This window comes from Brachyistius frenatus, unplaced genomic scaffold (genome assembly GCF_029030835.1).
Source record: "Brachyistius frenatus isolate BFR_SWC_R1_liver_20210118 unplaced genomic scaffold, ASM2903083v1 Contig_51, whole genome shotgun sequence".
Taxonomy (NCBI): Eukaryota; Metazoa; Chordata; class Actinopteri; family Embiotocidae; genus Brachyistius; species Brachyistius frenatus.
Window position 1 is genome coordinate 2,795,959 of NW_027210650.1, and position 19,324 is coordinate 2,815,282.

Below are 19,324 nucleotides of genomic sequence, written 5' to 3' on the forward strand. Positions count from 1 at the left end.
TTAGTTTTGTGAGAATTACTGCAGCAGCTTTTTTTTTCTTTTTTTCTTTGTCTGTGTTAGTTGCTGGCCTGGGAACCTGGCAAAGATGATGAAGTTGCCATGGTAACAGCGCGACCGAACTTCCAGGACAGCGTCCACGTGGGATACGTGACAGGTCTGAAGAAGTTCACTGAGTATTACACTTCTGTGCTGTGCTTCACTACACCCGGAGATGGCCCCCGCAGCCCGCCTAAAGCATTAAGGACACATGAGGACAGTAAGTGACTTCTCCTCCACACTTGTCTCGCTCTCTCTCACGCCGTGGCAAAGGGGGACGCAAGCACCTCAACAGTAACACATCCTTCGGGCAAGATCTATTATTCATGCAGAATGAAGTTGTGGAGAAGCGCTAATGAATGAGTAAATTCTGCATCCAGCCAGGATCATCATAATTGGGATGTAGTTCCCTTAGAGAGCATTGGCTGGGCTTTACAAACTCTTAATTTGCCTTATCTTGTAATTACCCTTTTTTTTCTTTTCTTTTTTTCAGTAATTAACTTACTTTTGCCGGTATAATTGGAAACTCATTTTACGTCCACATGCTCACATTGTCAAGAGTTTGTGGTTATGTCCAGTTGTCAGCGGTTCATTTGCCTTTGGCCTTGCTCATTAATGGTATTTGTCCCTGTCCAGCCCCCGGTGCTGTAGGTCACCTGAGTTTCACCGAGATCCTGGACACCTCACTCAAAGTCAGCTGGAGTGAGCCGGGCGAGAAGAACGGAGTTCTCACAGGTACACCCCCCCCCCTCTCATAACGACACTTGTAGTGAGGTGGGAAAGGTGAGAAATAGCAGTCTGTCCGAGGTGGTATTTTTTGTCAGAGCTCTGTTGAAAGAATTGAAATCATGCAAGGTAGCGCCGATTGGACTGGAAGATTCTGTTGGATCTTATAGATTGACCTCGTTTAGTGAATGCAGTGCAGGGGAGCTGCTTTTATTGTTTGTTGTTTTTGGGTCATGCACAAAATATACCGTTGCAGCAGTGAGACAACACCTATCAGAAAATAGTATAACATCTTACGTAAAATATTGCATTGCAAAAACAAAACAAAAAAAACGAACATTGTCTCCTTTCTCAAGCTCGGCACATGAAATCTAACACACAAAAAAAGCCCCGTTCCTAAAATGTAACTCAAATCTTTTGCAATCATAAAATAAGTTTGCAGAAATGAAGGGCAGTTTGTTATGTACAGGATAATAATGATGCATAAGGGAAAAAGTTAAAGTCAAGCTTAAATCATCATAAATCATAACGAGCGATAAAACATGAAATAGCTTGGTTGTCGTCCAAATTACCAAACAATGAAAGCTGTTCATCCTCAAGTAGATTATTGAATTTGTTTCTGTCACTACTAACTGAAAGTTTGTATCATACATCAAAACATCATCGTTCTATATCCATAAGTAACAATTTATAACAAATACTATTCTGTAATATTAGATGGTAATCTATTTTGAAAAAATAAATCCAGTTTACATTATTACTCTTAAGTTTCTCTCCAAACTTGTACTGAAGAACAAATGCCAACCAGCGATATTAATATTCAAATGTTTACAATGGCTGCGATTAAGCAGCATATTGCGAAGGGTTTTTTCCAAAACATTTTAATGTGCCGCGTGCTCCCTGGAGACAAACACTGACGTGCCATGTGAAATTATTGATTTGGCAAGAAACGCTGCTTAATGCTTTATGCAATCACATGAAAAGAGCTGCTGGCCAAAGAGCAAATTGCATTAACTTTGAGAGGGTGAGCGTGTGTGTGTGTGTGTGTGTGTGTGTGTGTGTGTGTGTGTGTGTGTGTGTGTGTGTGTGTGTGGGCAGAGAATGTGCGAGTGCAGGGAGGTATAATCACAGGCTGATTTAATTTGCTATATTCAATTTTTGATGAAGTTAATTTAATATTTCTGTTAGCTTGCTCTGTAGCGTGCGAGCTGAGAGTCGTTATTGTAGTGAAGCTGCTGTCGAATGTTCCCGGAGAGGACGGTCTCTGTCTATCCGTTAATCCGCCTCTGCTGCTCCTCAGGTTACCGCATTTCGTGGGAGGAGTTCAACCGCACAAACACCAGAGTCACCCACTACCTGCCCAACGTCACCTTGGAGTACCGAGTGACCGGGCTCACCGCTCTGACCACCTACACCATCGAAGTGGCCGGGATGACCTCCAAAGGACAGGGGCTGCTCTCCTCCTCCACTATTTCCTCCGGCGTCCCGCCAGGTCAGTTCCCGTCAACTATCAGTACAGATAGGAGGCAGTTTATAAAGAAACAAAGCAATAAAAATGTTTAAAAAAAAAATACTTTCACTTACGCCAAGTAATATCAAACAGGAAGTCCGTCTCTTCCGTTCATTTGTGGTGCGCACGGCACGAGAACTTTGAAACTGAATTTCTTCATAAAGTTGGGGCAGATTAATATATTATTCCTTTTAAGACTGGACCCGATGTTTCCCAGAATGCAACTCAACGGCATTACTTTCATTAAACCTGCCCACTAAATGCGCTCTTTGAAACTCCACATCTCCAGTTCATAATACAGACTTTTCTTTCTGTGCGTTCATCCGTGTTCATTTTACAATATTTGGAAAGCGCCGTGCAGAACAGCAGACACTCATGAAATGTAAACTGACCTTCATGTGGAGTGAAAATAGTCCCAACAAAATCGGATCTGTTCGCAGTGTGTTCAGTGGATTATGTAGAGTGACAGTGGCTCGTTGTGAAAGTAAATGAGTGCATTCTTCAGATGGAAGCTACAAGAAAGGGTTGGAAAATAAATCCTTATAGCGTTATAGAGTATGCTAAACATTAGGGACTCACTCAGACATTTTTCTCTGAACTTACAGCAAACATTCAGAAATCTTTAACGAACTCAATTAATTCAAAGGCCAACAATGTATGTTTCCTATTTGCAGCTTTTGGCAATTTTCTTAACAAATTAAATCTCTGAACAGCTTTAGCGAACGCGCCCTTTCTGTCGATTTACTGTTTTACATTGAACCTGGTGAACACATGACATGCTGCCTGGCGCCAGACACAATGAAATCTGACCTCGGTCACCTCATCAGGGACAGAGCCAAAAAAAAACACACATCTGCCCCACATCCAGAAAATAATAGGTCTCATGGGAGCTTTGCGGTTTTAATGATTTCATATTTGCAAAATTGTGTAACAAACACAACTCCCACGTCAATTACCAGAGCTACGTTCGGAGGGCTGCTTGTCTGTGGAACCTGTGAAATGACAGGCGCTTATATTGAGAGCGGGCTTCGGCAGCAGCCGTTATTGCCCCCAGAATGGCAATTACTCCCATTGTATACGTGTAAAGAAAACGCCTATGTGCTTGCAACTGTACTGCAACGAGAGCTGAGAAGCAGCCTCAATAATCACTCATGCAAATAATTTTTACCATGACACGTATAATCTGCATTTCATTAGGATCGAATCCGTCTGCATTTAAGTCATCTTGTAAAAGAAAATTAATGCTTAGTATGCCCATGGGAGTGATTATATCTTTTTAATATTAGGCCTCTCCAATATGCTACGGTTTGACGTTAATGTCTGAAACTGAGATTTATGTAAACTATATTGCGGTTTGGAATGGGAATAAGACATGTTATGTTTAATGTTTATCTACAGGAAAGCATTAATTCTTCTTTTTTTTCCAATGGCAAACATTTTCATACATACTCGCTCAGACGCACGGAGACACAACAGCGCTGTGATTCATATACACGTAAATGCCCCCTGTTGTTCCTTGAATATTGCCATTTTAGGATTTGGTTTTCTCCGCAGGATTACCAGGGAATAATACATTCTTATTGTTCCTTCAGCTGAAGTGTAAACAAGTAGGATATCTGATTGAATCGTATCTCCAGATAACTGCAGTGTAATTGACATTCATGGCATTGTCTCCGTTTGTGTGCGGTGTGTAAGCATCTTTTTTTCCAAATCTAATCTGCGGTCTTCGCTGAAGTTTGGAACACGAGGGGAGAGAATAAAATGAGACGGCTGGGACATTCTTCTGTGTGCAGTATCTGTGCTGCCACAAGGGGGTACTGTGGTAGATTGATTATTCCACTTGAATTTCACAAGGCCACAACTAACTTTGTGCGAGGAGCAGCAACTCAGTCATATTTTGTATCTTTCTCACTCTCTCTCCACTTTCACTTCTTCTTCATAGAGCTTCCTGGCCCTCCGACCAACATGGCAATATCCAACATTGGCCCGCGCTCCGTCACCCTGCAGTTCAAACCGGGGTATGATGGCAAAACCTCCATTTCCCGTTGGCTGGTGGAGGCACAGGTGAGGCAGATTTACACCACAGCTGAAGTCCCAGGTTACCTAATAATGTGTTACTGGTTTTGGGGTACAAGATATCGACATATTTAAGTTTTGAAAATTGTAAACAGACCTTAAGGACCTCCTCAGATTGAGAAGTTTGAGTGCTCATTTGTCACCTATTTGTTGTTATGGTTCCAGGTGGGTGTGGTCGGAGAAAATGAGGACTGGATGATGGTCCATCAGGTGACCAACGAACCTGAGGCTCGCTCCCTGGAGGTGCCAGGTCTCAACCCGTACACCTTTTACAGGTACAGTTTGTTACAACGACCACACACACAGTACTCATTTGAATCAAGTCACACTCTCCAAAAACAAACAAAAATTTGCCCAAAACACGAACACGTATTGTTCTACAGTCACTATACACTGCACTTTTATACACAGAACATACATCTACAGAATAGTGTTATTACATATGAGCCCGCTCACGATTTTTATTCCCAGTATATTCATTGTAATGTCAGTTAAGATAGAAATTAAAGTTGCGCAGACCGTGACAAACAACAGATAAGGTGTATGTGCACGTCACTATCTCCGCTAATTTCAGCATGTCCCAGGAGCTTATCTTATCCTTTTCCCTTTGATGTGGATGAAAGATTGCTGCACTTAGTTTGATTTTAGTTTGAAATTACTTTTCAATGTGTGCATGATCTTTATCTAGGTGAAGACTGCTTGTTTTCCATGATCACACTCAATACAACCAATTACCATTTCACTAAGCCTCTCCCCGAAGACCCACGTCAGCCATACTTCTCATCATTCCCAACATCAGTGCTGCCGCTTTACATTTCCGTATAGTTTAATGCAAAATTTAGTTGTTTTGCATATTCAGGCTGTAACAAAAATAAGCCCTCCTCTTAGCATATTCATGTTGTGTTCATATTCTGCGCTCTGATCTTGTTCAAATGCAATAAGCCTGGTGTAAGAGGATGCAAGTGCTACGATTATGCTGATGATTCAGAGTTGCTGGCTCATTTTTTTTGAGCTGCGAGATTCTGAGCTTTGATTTCAGTTGAAATCAAGAAGGAATTTCTCAGAACTCGGATTATGAATTACAATAAATCTCCCGTTTAAATCCGAACGCACCAGGTTCCGCATGCGTCAGGTGAACATAGTGGGCACCAGTCCTCCCAGTCAGCCCTCCAGGAAGATTCAGACGCTGCCAGCTCCTCCCGACATGGCGCCGGCCAACGTCACCCTGCGCACCGCCAGCGAGACCAGCCTCTGGTTACGATGGATGGTGAGGAGTCTTCTTCTCTTGTGCACACCATCTCTAACTTATTACATTATTTATTACATTTCTTAATCAGGATGTCACACTACAAGAAAAACACTTCCTCCGTCGTGCTCTAGTTGTGACCCACTGTTCCTGTTTCTCGATGCACAGCCTCTGCCTGAATGGGAGTACAACGGCAACGCGGAGCAGGTGGGCTACAGGGTTCAGTACTCCCGGGCGGGCTCGCAGGGCCGGGCGCTAACCCACGTCATCGCCGACCGTCTGGAGAGAGAATTTACTATCGAAGACCTGGAGGAGTGGACGGAGTACGAGGTCAGGGTGCAGGCTGTCAACGGCATCGGGATGGGGCCCTGGAGCCTGCCGGTCCGAGGCAGGACGAGGGAGTCTGGTGAGTTCGCACGCCGTTCGTCAACCTCTATGAACAACACTGGTTGTGTGGATGCGCGGAACAGTAATGCACAAGCCGCATCGCATTATCAGGGTTATTAAAATGTGGCATCACTCGATTCCAAAAAAAAAAACATAATCCCTCTCACATATATTTGTTTAATTACCAAACACATTTCACAAACTTTGCCAAAAATTAAATCACCCAGATTACTTTTGTAATACTTTACTTGCAAGATCTGCATCTAATATCTTCATTGTTAGTGATAGAGGTAACAAACACACAGTTTACACTTTGCCATATGTTGAATTCGTGAGCAGATTATTTCCTACTCGGCTGCCATGCTCGACTCCTTTTAACAGCCCAGCTCATTTTAGGACTCTGCTTTTTCCCCTCCTCGCTCCTGCTTTCATATCGCTCACCAGACGTCGGAGAGGAGAGGAATGGAAGGAGTCTGAGGAAATTGAGAACACATGGACTCAAATGTGAAATTCCTGTGCTCAGTTTTCCACACACTCCAGCAAATTCTTAGCGAATCAGGCATTATGTCCGAGGATGAGTGCCAAGGAAGAGAAAAGCCCCATTCTTGAGTCTTCTTTTTTTTTTTTCTTCTTCTTCTTCAGCGGGCTAAAATAATATGAGAATATGTGCATACAGAAACACATAATAGAACCATAGCCAATCACTCAAACGGCTTCCTTACTGTGCATTTACACCCATATAATAAATACACATCCACACAGGGAGCGCGTCAAATTAATTTTTCTGAATCTGTGTCAAACAATGTGACTATTCAGGCCTAATGTTTTTCGCCTCTCTTCTCCCTTTGTTTTCCAGTCCCCTCCAGCGGGCCCACCAACGTGTCCGCCTTCGCCACCACCTCGAGCAGCATCCTGGTGCGCTGGTTTGAAGTCCCAGAGCCCGACAGGAACGGTCTCATTCTGGGCTACAAGGTCTGTTTATTGTCTTCCAGCTCGTGGCTTTTTATTTACAGAGCAGCCGAAGACTAATTAGTTTGTAGAAATGTCAAGCTCATTTTTTTAAAGCAGTGCACAAAAGCTGCGTGATGGCAGTCTGTGAGGCCATTTGTCCTGCTTGATTTTCCACAAATCACTGATCCCAGACTGTACCCTCCCGCCCCCACTCAGGTGGTGTATAAAGAGAAGGACGCTGACAATGCGGTCCACTTCTGGATGGTGGAGGGGAACGCCACCCACAGCATCCAGCTCACCGGCCTGGGGAAGTACGTGCTCTACGAGATCCAGGTTCTGGCTTTCACGCGGATCGGAGATGGACGGCCCAGCTCCCCCCCCATCCTGGAGAGGACTTTGGATGATGGTACGGACACAAAGACCGACCAACCCTGAGAATCGCAGCTATATACACATAAATAACAATTGACAGAAGGCGTATGGAAATATTTTCTCTGTGAAATTACATAAAAGAAAATAATCACAGTGTGCTTTATTTTTCTGGTCCCAGACCCTTGTGAAGTGTTTGTTTTATGGACAGTAGAATGTTTTGTGTGGGTGAGCTTTATGCGTTGTTCAGAGAATTTACATACAGAAGTATGGAACCTATATGTGCTGCTCTCCTGCAGTGCCCGGACCTCCAGTGGGTATCCTGTTCCCTGAAGTGCGAACGACCTCGGTGCGGCTTATCTGGCAGTCCCCCGCTCAGCCCAACGGCATCATACTCGGTTAGTAACACGCACATTCCTTTTATTATTATTTTTTTTGTTATGTCGGAGTTTTGTGTATTGAAATGTTTGGGTAACACGTCACTTAAAGGTGAATGACTTAAGCATTACTTCCTGCGTTACCTCATGAAATCATCAGGGAGTAACACGAGTTTAAAGTTTTCCACTCATGATCTCGTGCATGAACGACACGTGAATTAAAGCATTAACTAAGGTGAGTACATCATCAATGATTATGGTTTATTAAGTATGATCATGATGAAATCTTTGCAAAAAAAAAAAAACGTCGGACCACTTGTGTGTGAAACTGCAGTTCGTGCTAGAGCGTGCGATAACAATCAATCTGAGAACAAATGTTTCCATAATTCTTATGACGTCTAAGTTATTATGTTCATGTCTTATTCACAACAACCTGCAGGTAAATGGACAGACCCACCAACCAATCACAGCACAGAGCTCATGAATGCTGTTGAAATCCAAACACTGTCGAGATCAATAACTCAGCATGAGCTTCTAATGACTTCATCGTGATTGTGGCCCCTCTATATGTACCCTCACCGTAATGTTTCTATAAAATCTAAAACCTAGCGCTGGAAATAACCAAACACTGCAACACACAGGCTGCTTTACTTAAATGCAATTAAGCATCAGGCCCACAGATGTAGTTCCTGTTTACTCTCTACATACTTTTTTTCTTTTTTTTTAATCTAAATGGCCTAGACAATATTCGTTGGGGGAAATCAAATCTTGTTATTTTCCGGCACTGCTGTGAAGGGAGTCGGATTCCCCTGTTAGGTAATTGGTGATTTCCTCATGAGCGTTTGATTCATTCTACATCTGTCGGATAATTTCGTTTAAACCGTACGGTGTGACAGAGGCACACACAGTAGCATGCAGGAACAGATGTTAATGGAATCATGTCAAAAAGAGACAAAGCTTGTTTGTTGCACAGCTCTTATTGTTTGGGGGGAGGGGGGGAGGGGGGGACACCAACAGCAAATGCTTCAAATACATTTTTCAGCCTAAATCTAATTTATCCACTGACGACTCCAATGAGATTGTTTGTCTTCTCCAGCCTACCAGATCACATACCACCTCAACTCCACCAATAGCAACGCGGCCACGGTGGACGTGCTGAACCCCAGCGCTCGCCAGTACACGGTGACCAGCCTGAAGCCGGAGTCTGTGTACGTGTTTCGCATCACAGCGCAGACGAGGAAGGGCTGGGGCGAGGCGGCCGAGGCGCTGGTGGTTACCACGGAGAAGAGAGGTAAACCCATAACTTCCTGAACGTGCGGCGTATTTAAAGACTTAACGCAGACGGCTGGATATGTGGACGATGATCACAACAAGAGTTTGAGTTGGAAAGAAAAACGATTCCGCCTAAATGCTGCTTTTTTTGTAGTGTGAGGGGGTGTTTTGAAGTGCAAACATAATTTGCAGTCCACTAACGAACACAGTAACAGTTGTATACGCGATGCCGAGACCAGACACAGGTGTGTGATCTCGGTAATGACGTGTACTTGCAGAGAGCCGTACTCGGCCTTCGCTTGCACTTAGTTCATTTTTCAGTTAACAGTCGAGTAAGCAGATGTGTTTTTCCAAAGGAGTATTTTGTGCCCTCTGGGTATTTATTGGAAGCACTCTGATGTAGTTGTGAGAAACGAATCAGTACATCTGCCGCCCTCAAGGCACGTTGCGGATTGTTTACTCTGCTGCTTTCATTTCTCAACTGCTTTCATTCCATACTCATCACAATCACACTTTTTTTTCTTTTTTTTTCTCCCCGTGTGTGCGTGCAACATGCAAATGTGAGCAAACACAAAGCGAGAAGGGTATTTCTTTTTTTTTTTTTTTTCCTCATTTCTCCATCCTGATATTCCTCCTCCAAACATCCCAACTCCCGTTCATCCTTTACATCCGTTTCTCTCATCCGACACCTGTTACCCGTCGTCTCTCTCTCCCTCACTCGCACCTCCGCTTCCTTCCAGCCCGCCCTCAGCCCACCAGCCGTCCCACGGTTCCTCAGAAAGACGTCCAGGCCCGTCAGGTGTTGCTTTCGTGGGAGCCGGGCAGCGACGGCCTGTCCCCCGTGCGTTACTACACGGTGCAGCTGAGAGAGCTTCCCGAGAGCAACTGGACTGTTCACTCTGCGTCCGTCAACCACGAGGCCTCCTCCTACATCGTATCCAGGTAGAGTGCGCTCGTCAGGTAACAGCTTCTGGTTACGGTCAGGGATCTGTTTTCACTCCCTCTATTACGACAAACGTTTTCCTGTTTGGATGAAACGGATAATGATGCAGGAAACAACTCTATTTTCTCACAGTCCCCACAGATACATCGACTTAAATGTTCCCTTGGCTGTAGTTTAGCTGGCAAATCAGCAGTATCCTTATATGGAATAATGTTTCCGGGGTATTATTGTCTGGAAGGTAAACAACGGAAAGAAATTAGACAAACGCAAATTTGAAATTGGTTTTGTTTTCAAGGGCCCCAGTTTGGTTTAAAGGTGTTTATCGTCAGGATGGATTTGATTTCCTGCGTTTCCATCCTTTAGGCTGAAGCCCTTCACATCCTACCAGTTCAGAGTGAAAGCCACCAATGACATCGGGGACAGTGAGTACAGCGAGGAGAGTGAAGCCATCACGACTCTGCAGGATGGTAAGAGTGACACCTTTATTCTTTATCCTCATTCACGGTGTAAATATTTGAAGGATTTGACGTGTAAATCATCTTGCTATTGAAGGAGCAGTTTAGTGCTTCGACGTGGTTTGATTTGTGAGCCAGTTGGCTTAGCTTAGCACAAAGCTTGGTGTGCATCTAGCTGAAGGAAAGAAATTTCACCTACTAGCGCCTCTAAAACTCACATCCACGTCATTTGTTTTTTCTGTCAATAAACGACATCTAGCGGTGTCGTGAGGCGTCATGTGCAGGACTGTTTCTTGGTGGGTGTGGTGACTTCTTAAAGTCTCCGCTGGCTGCCCGATAAACTCAAAGAAAGATGCCAAGACGGCGACTGTTTGGGGTGGAAAGTGTCCACCGTTTCATGCTTCTTTTTTTTTTTGGACCATTTGGAGTGCATCGTCCTGGTACTTGTAGTGCACTGCATGTTTCCGTACGAACAGTGTGAACGTAGTTATGCACTCAAAATAGTGAGAGTTAGTACAGAAGCACGCCATTTGCAACAACAGTGTCACTCCTAGGAAGTAAGAAGAAATGGTTAACAGCAAATCAAGTCACGCTTTTCCTTTGAGATGTCAAGCTAGTGTGCAGGCTGTTTAATGTGGTGATAATCAGATCTACTGTATGAATAGTGTGTATCATGAACGTATTTAAAGCTCCAAAATTGACACAAAACAAGATCAAAGTAAAAGCCAGAGGTACGACTTTGTTCATTAGCCCTATGAAAAGAGTTTAATGTCTGCATGAATGAGCCTATTGTTGTGATGCAGACACTTCTGGCAGCAGGTGATGTCATGTGTGCACCATCTGCAATCACATCACATTCAGACAAGATGGCAGCGTTAAAACCTTGGCAAAGCAAAGGTTTACCCAGCGGTGCTTTAACCAGCTGAAGAACTGTTCCCACCCACAGCGTGTCCTGAGTCATCTGTCGATGGCTTTCATTAGCTATTGTGTGTTTATGCTCCATGAATGCCACTGCACACGGATGGATTCACCCCCCGCCCCCGAAATGTGCACGTTTTCAGGTCAATTTAGCTAATTCCTCTCACTTTCGTTTGCCTCAGCGCCCGACGAAGCACCCGCAATTCTCTCGGTGACGCCGCACACGACGACATCGGTGCTGATCCGCTGGCAGGTAAGGACCGGCGGCGGGACTGACCTTTTTTTTGGGGTGTTTTTTTTTTTTTATGTGTCATTGTTCGCACAATCCATGATCCGTTCAGGTCTGAGAAAGTGGCCTCTAATGACAGACCAGGACAGTACACACAGAGAGGCCTGTACTTACAGACTGGATGCTACACAGTCTTACTTACACACACACACACACACACACACACACACACACACACACACACACACACACACACACACACACACACACACACACACACACTGCACTCTGTGTGTCTAATAAAAAACACCCTTTCCCACACTCACACCTGAATTAACCGGTCATAAAGAGGAAAACAGGAGGCTCGGAGACACCATTTTACTTTTATGGAGAACACTTGTAGAGTTTATGAGGATAGAGAGGTACTTTTTTTTTTTTTTTCTTCTGTGCTTCTGCCCTCTGGGTCTGCTCTCTCATGTTCAACCTTGGGGGATTTCTCAGCATTATTCAACCTGCGGACGAGTTTTCTCTCCGTTTATGTGTTCCAATTACCGCAAGTCTCCTCGGTGATTGTAAGTTACAGCCGAAACACACGTGCGCGGGCGATTGAGTTTTTACAGTGAGGAAAACATACAAACAAACTTCCTGTTGAAATCAGCTTTTGGTGCGGTGTTTGCTGAGGCTCATCTCTGCAGGGATCTGCTACAATAGACTTTAACTTCTCACCCCGCCCCCTTATAGCCGCCCTCCGAGGAGAAGATCAATGGGATCCTACTGGGCTTTCGGATTCGATACCGCGAGCTGCTGTATGACCGCCTCCGCAGTTACATTCATACCGTCAACAGTGCGTCCACCTGGGCCGAGCTCAATGGTGAGAAACAACTGCTGCTTTCACAACAAATTTCATTACCGTTTTCCACTATTGGATCTTAACACAAATACATTTTTATGCCATAACATTTCTATTTAGAATAATAGTCACTACGTTGCATTTATTGTTCAGTAACTGTTCAGTATGAGTTTAAAGAGCCATAACAAACTATAAAGTCAGAACCAAACACAGAAATTACACATCGAAATTAATTCAGCAGAAGTATACCAACAGAAAAGCACAATTTTACTCGCGCATTTGTAGAAATGATTAGACTCCCACACGCTTGGTTATTCCTTTGCAGCGCCATCATTGCCATTTGGCCAGAGGAAAAGTTTCACACAGGCCTGCTCTCTCTCCAAGATCTCCCCGCTGGTCTCGACACTTCACACAGCAAAACATTTCATCTTGTGATCAGTGGTTATCAGCTGCAGGCTGTTATTAGCTTTCCTCAGGAGATGCTCGGTCTGCGCAGCTCTGTGCAACTTTGCCTATAATTTTGCTCTCGTCGAGTCATTCCGGGGCTCGTTCGAAGCTGTGAGCACAGTGATTGTGTAGGTTTTTCTGCAACACTATCACTGCTCTTCTCAGCAAACAGAAATGTCAGACATTGAGCTCTAGTGACGTTGTCTGTCCACGGCCTCACTCTCATTTGACTTTTCCATTCTACCTTTCCTCCGCAGCCCCCTACAGCATCCGCAATCTGAGCGACTCAACGCTCGCTCAGTATGAGCTGGACAGTAAGTTGTTATGTCTCCCTTTCGTTTTTAATCCCGAAACAAATTAGGTTGTTCTGTCGGATTTCGCCGCGTCTCGGTGCCATGCTCCTCGAAATAGCTCGAGCTAATAGTGCCTCCGTACTGCAGCAGTCCCTGTATGACTTTAGTAATTGAAACAGAAATATCCTCCTGTGCGAAAATATTTACAGCACAAAAATCTGTGTTAAATTCCTTGTAGCAGTGCTGGGTGGGTGGGAAGCCATTGAGGGATCATATTCTTATTATTGCACTACTGATTTTGAATTATTGTCTGAGGCACCTGGGGGGGGATGTCGGAGAGGGGAAGTGGGTCTGCTTACCTCCTTCCCGATCAACAGTGGAGCAGTGATGACATTCGCAGGCGGAAAAGAATTCAGAATTTAGAGTCACAAATTGGTGTTTACTTTTACTTTATATTCCAAATTGTTTACTTCCCCTGCAGAGCTGAGTAAACACAAGCGCTACGAGATACGCATGAGTGTGTACAACGCTGTAGGAGAGGGGCCAACCAGCCCGCCGCAGGAGGTGTTTGTAGGAGAAGCAGGTATGCGCACATTGCTGTTCTTTCAATCAAAATCAACTTCACGCATTATTTCAACTGCCCTCAGTGCGAGTGGATTAGACTGCCGTGTGCTGAAGGGATGTAATTTAGAAGCGTGCTCTGATTTGGGGTGTAAATTGTCTCCATATCCCGGGGCTTTTTCTGTCCAGGCTTAAAAAGTTTTCTGCTTGAAGCCGTAATGGTGTAGTGTAGTGCAGCAGCGATGTCAAAACTAATCAAACAGAAAAGTAATTTTTTTTGGAATGCATGTTTAATTCCTGTAAATGCTGCAGTGCCTACAGCCCCGCCCCAGAATGTGGCTATTCAGTCCGCAACAGCCACCCAGCTGGACGTGATGTGGGAGCCTCCGCCTGTGGACGCCCAGAACGGAGACATCCAGGGCTACAAGGTCAGACTCTCAACTCTCGCTTGAACCATTGACTGTATATAAAAGTGGCCGTAGCTTCCGGCTCTGAAAAATGAAGCCGATGCCAAAGTGCCTTAAGCTGCGATACCACCCAGTGCCACTAGAGGTCGGCTCCAAAAAGCCTCCGGCTCTGTAGAGTCCCATTCAACTAGTCTCGTAAAATTATCGGTCAATAAAAAAATTCTCCACAAGTTATTTTGGTTTTCTTTGCTAAAGTCGCTCCTTCTTATTCGTTTTCTGGCCGTCAATCTGAAAATAATCCCGTCATTAATTAGAAAACAAGCCTGAGCATTCTGTCTACTTCTTTTCTTTCTCTGACTCACGGGACGTTGGCCCCGGAGAAGCACGTTTTATGGACCCACTTTTATAATAGAATGTAATAATACAACAATAATGTGTTACCATTAAATATTTACATTATAGTGGTTCACTAGAGACTAGATTTTTTTTTTATTTTTTTTATGTTAATCACCATTAAATGGACATTTTTACACTTTTAGCTAACACTGTTTTCCAGAGGGGCTTTAAACAGAAGGTTTAGTCTGTTGCTCAAGAAAACATTTGCAGGGAGTAAAAATGAAATTGTGTCTTTCCCTTAAGGGAGTTTGAAATGGGACTGAGTTTTATAGAGGCAGAAAATAGCTGTATTCCCCGAACGGCATCTGTCGGCATACATTAATATTTATTCACGCCCGTGTTATCCCATGTAGATTTACTTTTGGGAGTTCCAGCGTAAGAACGAGACGGAGCGGCTGCGTACTCTGTTCATGCCCGAAGGAGGAGTGAAGCTGAAGAACCTGACTGGTTACACCACCTATATGATCAGCGTGGCCCCCTTCAACGCTGCCGGGGACGGACCCCGCAGCCCGCCGACGAGGGGGCGCACTCAACAAGCAGGTGAATCCATGAGATCCCGATAGAAGCTGTTGACAGCGGAGCTGGAGGAACCTTTTAGAGAAAGTGCTCCGCTGTCCCTGCAGCAGGTGGTTGAGAGGGTGGACAGGATTATCTGTTCAATCAGTATGAATGACGGCGGCAGTCGACATCTGTCCAATTAAGAAACGCTGTAAGACAAATATTTGTCTGTGAGATGTACCGAGAAAAAGACGACAAGCTGAAGACAAATATGGGAACAGGATGACTAAAGCAGATAAATTAGAGCGCGAACAGCCGTGTTCATTCATTTGTCATATTTATGTGCTGGTGGCAGGGCTGGCGTTAGTTTGGGAGGGTTTTCTCAGAGCAGATGAGTCAACCGTGAGGAAAGGATTTGATGTGACGATGATGCTAATCGCTGCTGTCAGCATGCCAAACGATGTTAGCAGAACCACACACGGAGCATACGTTTCCAATCAGCCAGCCCAGTTCTGAACTCATCTGCTGAATGTCATGTTTTATCTTTATGCTGGATGGTGTTAAAAAATGTAGGGAGCTTTTAGTCTGAGGGAATACTATGTCTCAATAACAGCCCTGTGCCTTTCTTTCTTTCTTTCTTTCTTTCTTTCTTTCTTTCTTTCTTTCTTTCTTTCTGACTATCTGAACTCTCTACTAGTATTCCCATCTGTTAACACCTCAAAACAACAGTTATCTCTTAAAACCTGAGTAAAGGACACATTTTTGGTGCACTTTACTTCTGCGTCTCAGACGAGTAAAAAGAAAAAACAGAAGGTGTTCACAGCTTCTTGGTTTCCCTCAGTGGTCACTGCTGTGAGAGGAGTAAGCAGATGACAAGCTGGAGGAGAGAGGAGGGAGGAGGGAGGAGCATGAGGGAGATAGTTATTCCATCTTTTTCAGAAGACAAAGAGGCTTTGTCTTTTTTCCTAAGCGTCTCAACTCCGGTTTGACAAGTTTGAAGGCAGCAGGGAAAACTGTTTTAAGAGCAGCCATGTCACGAGCTCAGCCTGCTGTAATGGGGTCTGGAGGCTAAGAATGCTTGTTGTGACTGTCTGTTGCTATGACCTTGGCCAGACAGTGTTTGTAAGAGATGTTTAACCTTTTAACCTGAATGTGGTTTAGCAAAAACTATGTTTTTGACCTAATTGGCGCAGTTCAGTTCCTGAATGAGGACACAGACTCACTCCAAAAGCCCCTCAGACGCTGGCGCCCAGTTTCAGACCTGCAGCACCGACACTTTCACAGCTGCAGTTTTTGGATCTGCAGTGAGAAAAGTTCCAGCAGGAGCTGTTTATTCCTGCAGATGTAAAGTTTGCTCGGAAAAGTAATCACGTTAGAATTTTTTTGCCAAACGCGCTAAGAAATGAGAAGCTGTAGAGAAGGAACCTGCAGGTAGAGCAGATATTAATATTATCCCACTTGTTATGTTGTCCGCCTGTAGGGGTTTACCTCAACGGGAAGTTCTAGTTGAGGTTACCACAGGTGAGCTAAGAGACAGCCCGAAGTTATTGTTTACAGGGGTTTGGTTAAGTTGGGGTTTTTAAAAAAAAATTTTATACACATATATATAAATGTATCTGCCCAAACTTGTTCTGTACAGTTTCAGAATATAGTATAGATATGAAATATTCATAAAAATGAACCTCAGTAGTAGTGATCCCTCTCACAGAACCACATCTCTGTTTGTGTTTCCTCCCACACACAGACTGCTCAATATTATGGCCATATGTTCAAAAGTTTGCCGCTGAAAAACTTCAGAAACTCTTGGCCCATACTTAGTTGAATGACTGTGTCTCTTGACCTTTGACCCCTCTGCGTGTTCCAGCCCCCAGCGCTCCCAGCTTCATTCACTTCGGTGAGCTGACCACCACCTCGGTCAACGTGTCCTGGGGGGAGCCCACCTTCCCTAACGGCATCATCGAGGGCTACCGACTGGTCTACGAACCCTCCACGCCCGTCGATGGTAATCACTCGTCTCAACTTTCTCCGCACTAAGTGGCTGCTGGCTTCTACGAAAGCTTCATGCACACTACAGGATGAATTTGGATTTCTAACTGAAGTTGTAAAATGACACTAGATTTTTTTTTTTTTTTTTTTTTGACCAGTGAAATCAAGCTGATCAAAATCTTGTGGTGTGCATTTTTCTTGAGCTCTGAACCATCACATTGACCTGAAAGGCTCATTTGTCATTGCAACCTTTTTACATGATAGCGTACTACTGTCATGCGTAGCTACAAAATGCGAACGTGTTCCCCACGACTAACTCCATCCCTTGTGTTTGTTTGCGTTTGCCTCTGTTGAGTGTGCTCCCACATTGCCTGGCCCGTGTAAGACCTGCTTTAAATGTGGTGTGTTTGTCTAGACTCTTCCGTGGCCTGTGCCGACTGTCTCCACTCCCCCTCCCCCCCAGGCGTCAGTAAGACAGTGACGGTGGACGTGAAGGGGAGTGGCCCCCTCTGGCTGAAGCTCAAAGACCTGGCGGATGGCGTCACGTACAACTTCCGCATCCGGGCCAAAACCTTCATCTACGGGCCCGAGGTGGAGGCCAACATCACCACGGGACCGGGGGAAGGTGATGTTTGGGAACATTTTGATGTTTGCGTCAAAATTAAGCCAGCGCGGAAATACCAAAAACTGCAGTTCCTCGAATGGCCACTTGAGGCTCCATAGAGCCCCATGTTGAAATGGCAAACTTTACAGCAGTAATAAACCTGTTTACAGCCTGGTACAAAAAACTTTTTGAATTGTAATAAGGCTAAAAGTTATACGTAATCAATGGAAAAGCTGTTTTGAGTGAGCGAGTGACCTATACGTTTCCACTACCAGGATTCATTCAGCCCCACTTAGCTCCACCCACGCACCACCTCTTTGCCCATTTTGGAATTAGCTGAGGCTAAGGCTGAGTCAGGAACTGAGTCAGGAACTCACAGATGCTACGTCCATTTTTTTGTGTTTCAAACACTTTATTCTTCTTCCTCAGGAGCCCCAGGACCCCCCGGAGAGCCCTTTATCACACGCTACAGTTCGGCCCTGACCATCCACTGGACCAGCGGGGACCAGGGACGCGCTCCCATAACGCGCTATGTCATCGAGGCCAGACCCTCAGGTGGGTGCACTCAGACACATTAGTAAACCCTGCCTCATGGTAGCTTCGGTGCTAGTTTTATCAAGGAAAGTGGGTGTAAAATGTCAACATCTGCTGCCCCAGAGTCTGCGTCCCTGCTATTTTAATGGGATATTGATTCGATGCGCTGCAGTGAAGACAAACGGCATCCGGTTTCACTTGTGATTGACAAGTCCGGGCACGGCAGGGCGATCAGGGTGATGGATGGCGGGTGGCTCACAGGGAGGGAGGCGTTGCACCGCTTCCAAATGAAAATTGAGAGGGAACTTAGTGGTACATTTTAAAGACGGTTAGCGAGGGCTGCTGGATGGTGATGTATCGTGTAAATTAGTATTTAGGGGATGATGAGGATGGTTAACGCACCCCTCCCCCCACATCTTCTCTTATCCATATGCCAAGGGACCGTAACTCCCTGCAGGATCACATACAGCAACTCGATGACGTGTTTTTGTCTTCAGACCGAATGACATCTGCTTTTTGAAACTTCTGTCAAAGTTCAGCGGCGTGACGGATGACCTCTGGATTCTTGTTTATGTTTGTGTACCCCATTAAAAGAGTCAAATGTACATTGATATTTACAAGTAGCGATGTGTAATAAATGATCGCTGGCAGGATTTCCATAGCGAACAGCAAAGTCATCTAACACGGCTTCATTTGAAATATGGCTGCACCGCTGTTTATGTTGTAGATTTGGTTGCTGTAAAGTTTTACGAGAGAAATTGATGGATTGTGTAATATTTGTCGGAATTATGAATTGCCTTCAGAGCTGCCAGCTGGACTGGAGCCATATATCAAACAAACAAACAAACAAACAAATAACCTATTAACTATGACATATTGATATTGTTTAAATATTTAGCTTCTTTAATAACTCTTTCAGTCTCCTCTGACCCTTAAATACGACGTAAATTCCGTTACAGATGAGGGACTGTGGGATATTTTAATCAAGGACATTCCCAAAGATGCAACGTCACACACGTTCAGCATGGACATACTGAAACAAGGGGTCAGCTATGACTTCCGGGTAATCGGAGTGAACGACTACGGCTACGGCTCCCCGAGTCTACCTTCTCCATCTATTTCTGGTGAGATTCTCTGTATTTGTTAATAGAATCGAAATTGCATTAACTTCCAGACTTAATTAAATCCCCCTGAGGTCAACTCAGACGTCACAGAAGCACGGCTACATGTTTTTAACAACCATGAATTTCCAT

The 19,324-nt window shown here is 44.6% G+C and overlaps 1 protein-coding gene across 7 annotated transcripts in view; it reads left to right on the forward strand.

The window, feature by feature from the left end:
• sdk2b (sidekick cell adhesion molecule 2b) overlaps positions 1–19,324 on the forward strand; it is a 247,209-nt gene that overhangs the window by 213,101 nt on the left and 14,784 nt on the right. For 4 of the 7 annotated variants that reach the window (XM_069704629.1, XM_069704632.1, XM_069704630.1 and 1 more), the window contains exons 19-41: positions 61–256; positions 673–771; positions 2,063–2,254; positions 4,215–4,336; positions 4,514–4,623; positions 5,465–5,615; positions 5,763–6,000; positions 6,838–6,953; positions 7,149–7,338; positions 7,601–7,699; positions 8,775–8,969; positions 9,691–9,892; positions 10,257–10,360; positions 11,449–11,519; positions 12,237–12,366; positions 13,050–13,106; positions 13,567–13,668; positions 13,959–14,074; positions 14,803–14,989; positions 16,812–16,949; positions 17,349–17,558; positions 17,967–18,092; positions 19,031–19,195. In XM_069704629.1, coding sequence (XP_069560730.1) covers positions 61–256; positions 673–771; positions 2,063–2,254; positions 4,215–4,336; positions 4,514–4,623; positions 5,465–5,615; positions 5,763–6,000; positions 6,838–6,953; positions 7,149–7,338; positions 7,601–7,699; positions 8,775–8,969; positions 9,691–9,892; positions 10,257–10,360; positions 11,449–11,519; positions 12,237–12,366; positions 13,050–13,106; positions 13,567–13,668; positions 13,959–14,074; positions 14,803–14,989; positions 16,812–16,949; positions 17,349–17,558; positions 17,967–18,092; positions 19,031–19,195 — 3,316 coding nt within the window. The remainder of the gene's footprint in view (positions 1–60; positions 257–672; positions 772–2,062; positions 2,255–4,214; positions 4,337–4,513; positions 4,624–5,464; positions 5,616–5,762; positions 6,001–6,837; positions 6,954–7,148; positions 7,339–7,600; positions 7,700–8,774; positions 8,970–9,690; positions 9,893–10,256; positions 10,361–11,448; positions 11,520–12,236; positions 12,367–13,049; positions 13,107–13,566; positions 13,669–13,958; positions 14,075–14,802; positions 14,990–16,811; positions 16,950–17,348; positions 17,559–17,966; positions 18,093–19,030; positions 19,196–19,324) is intronic. The other 3 variants (XM_069704631.1, XM_069704635.1, XM_069704636.1) reach the window with 1 other exon arrangement.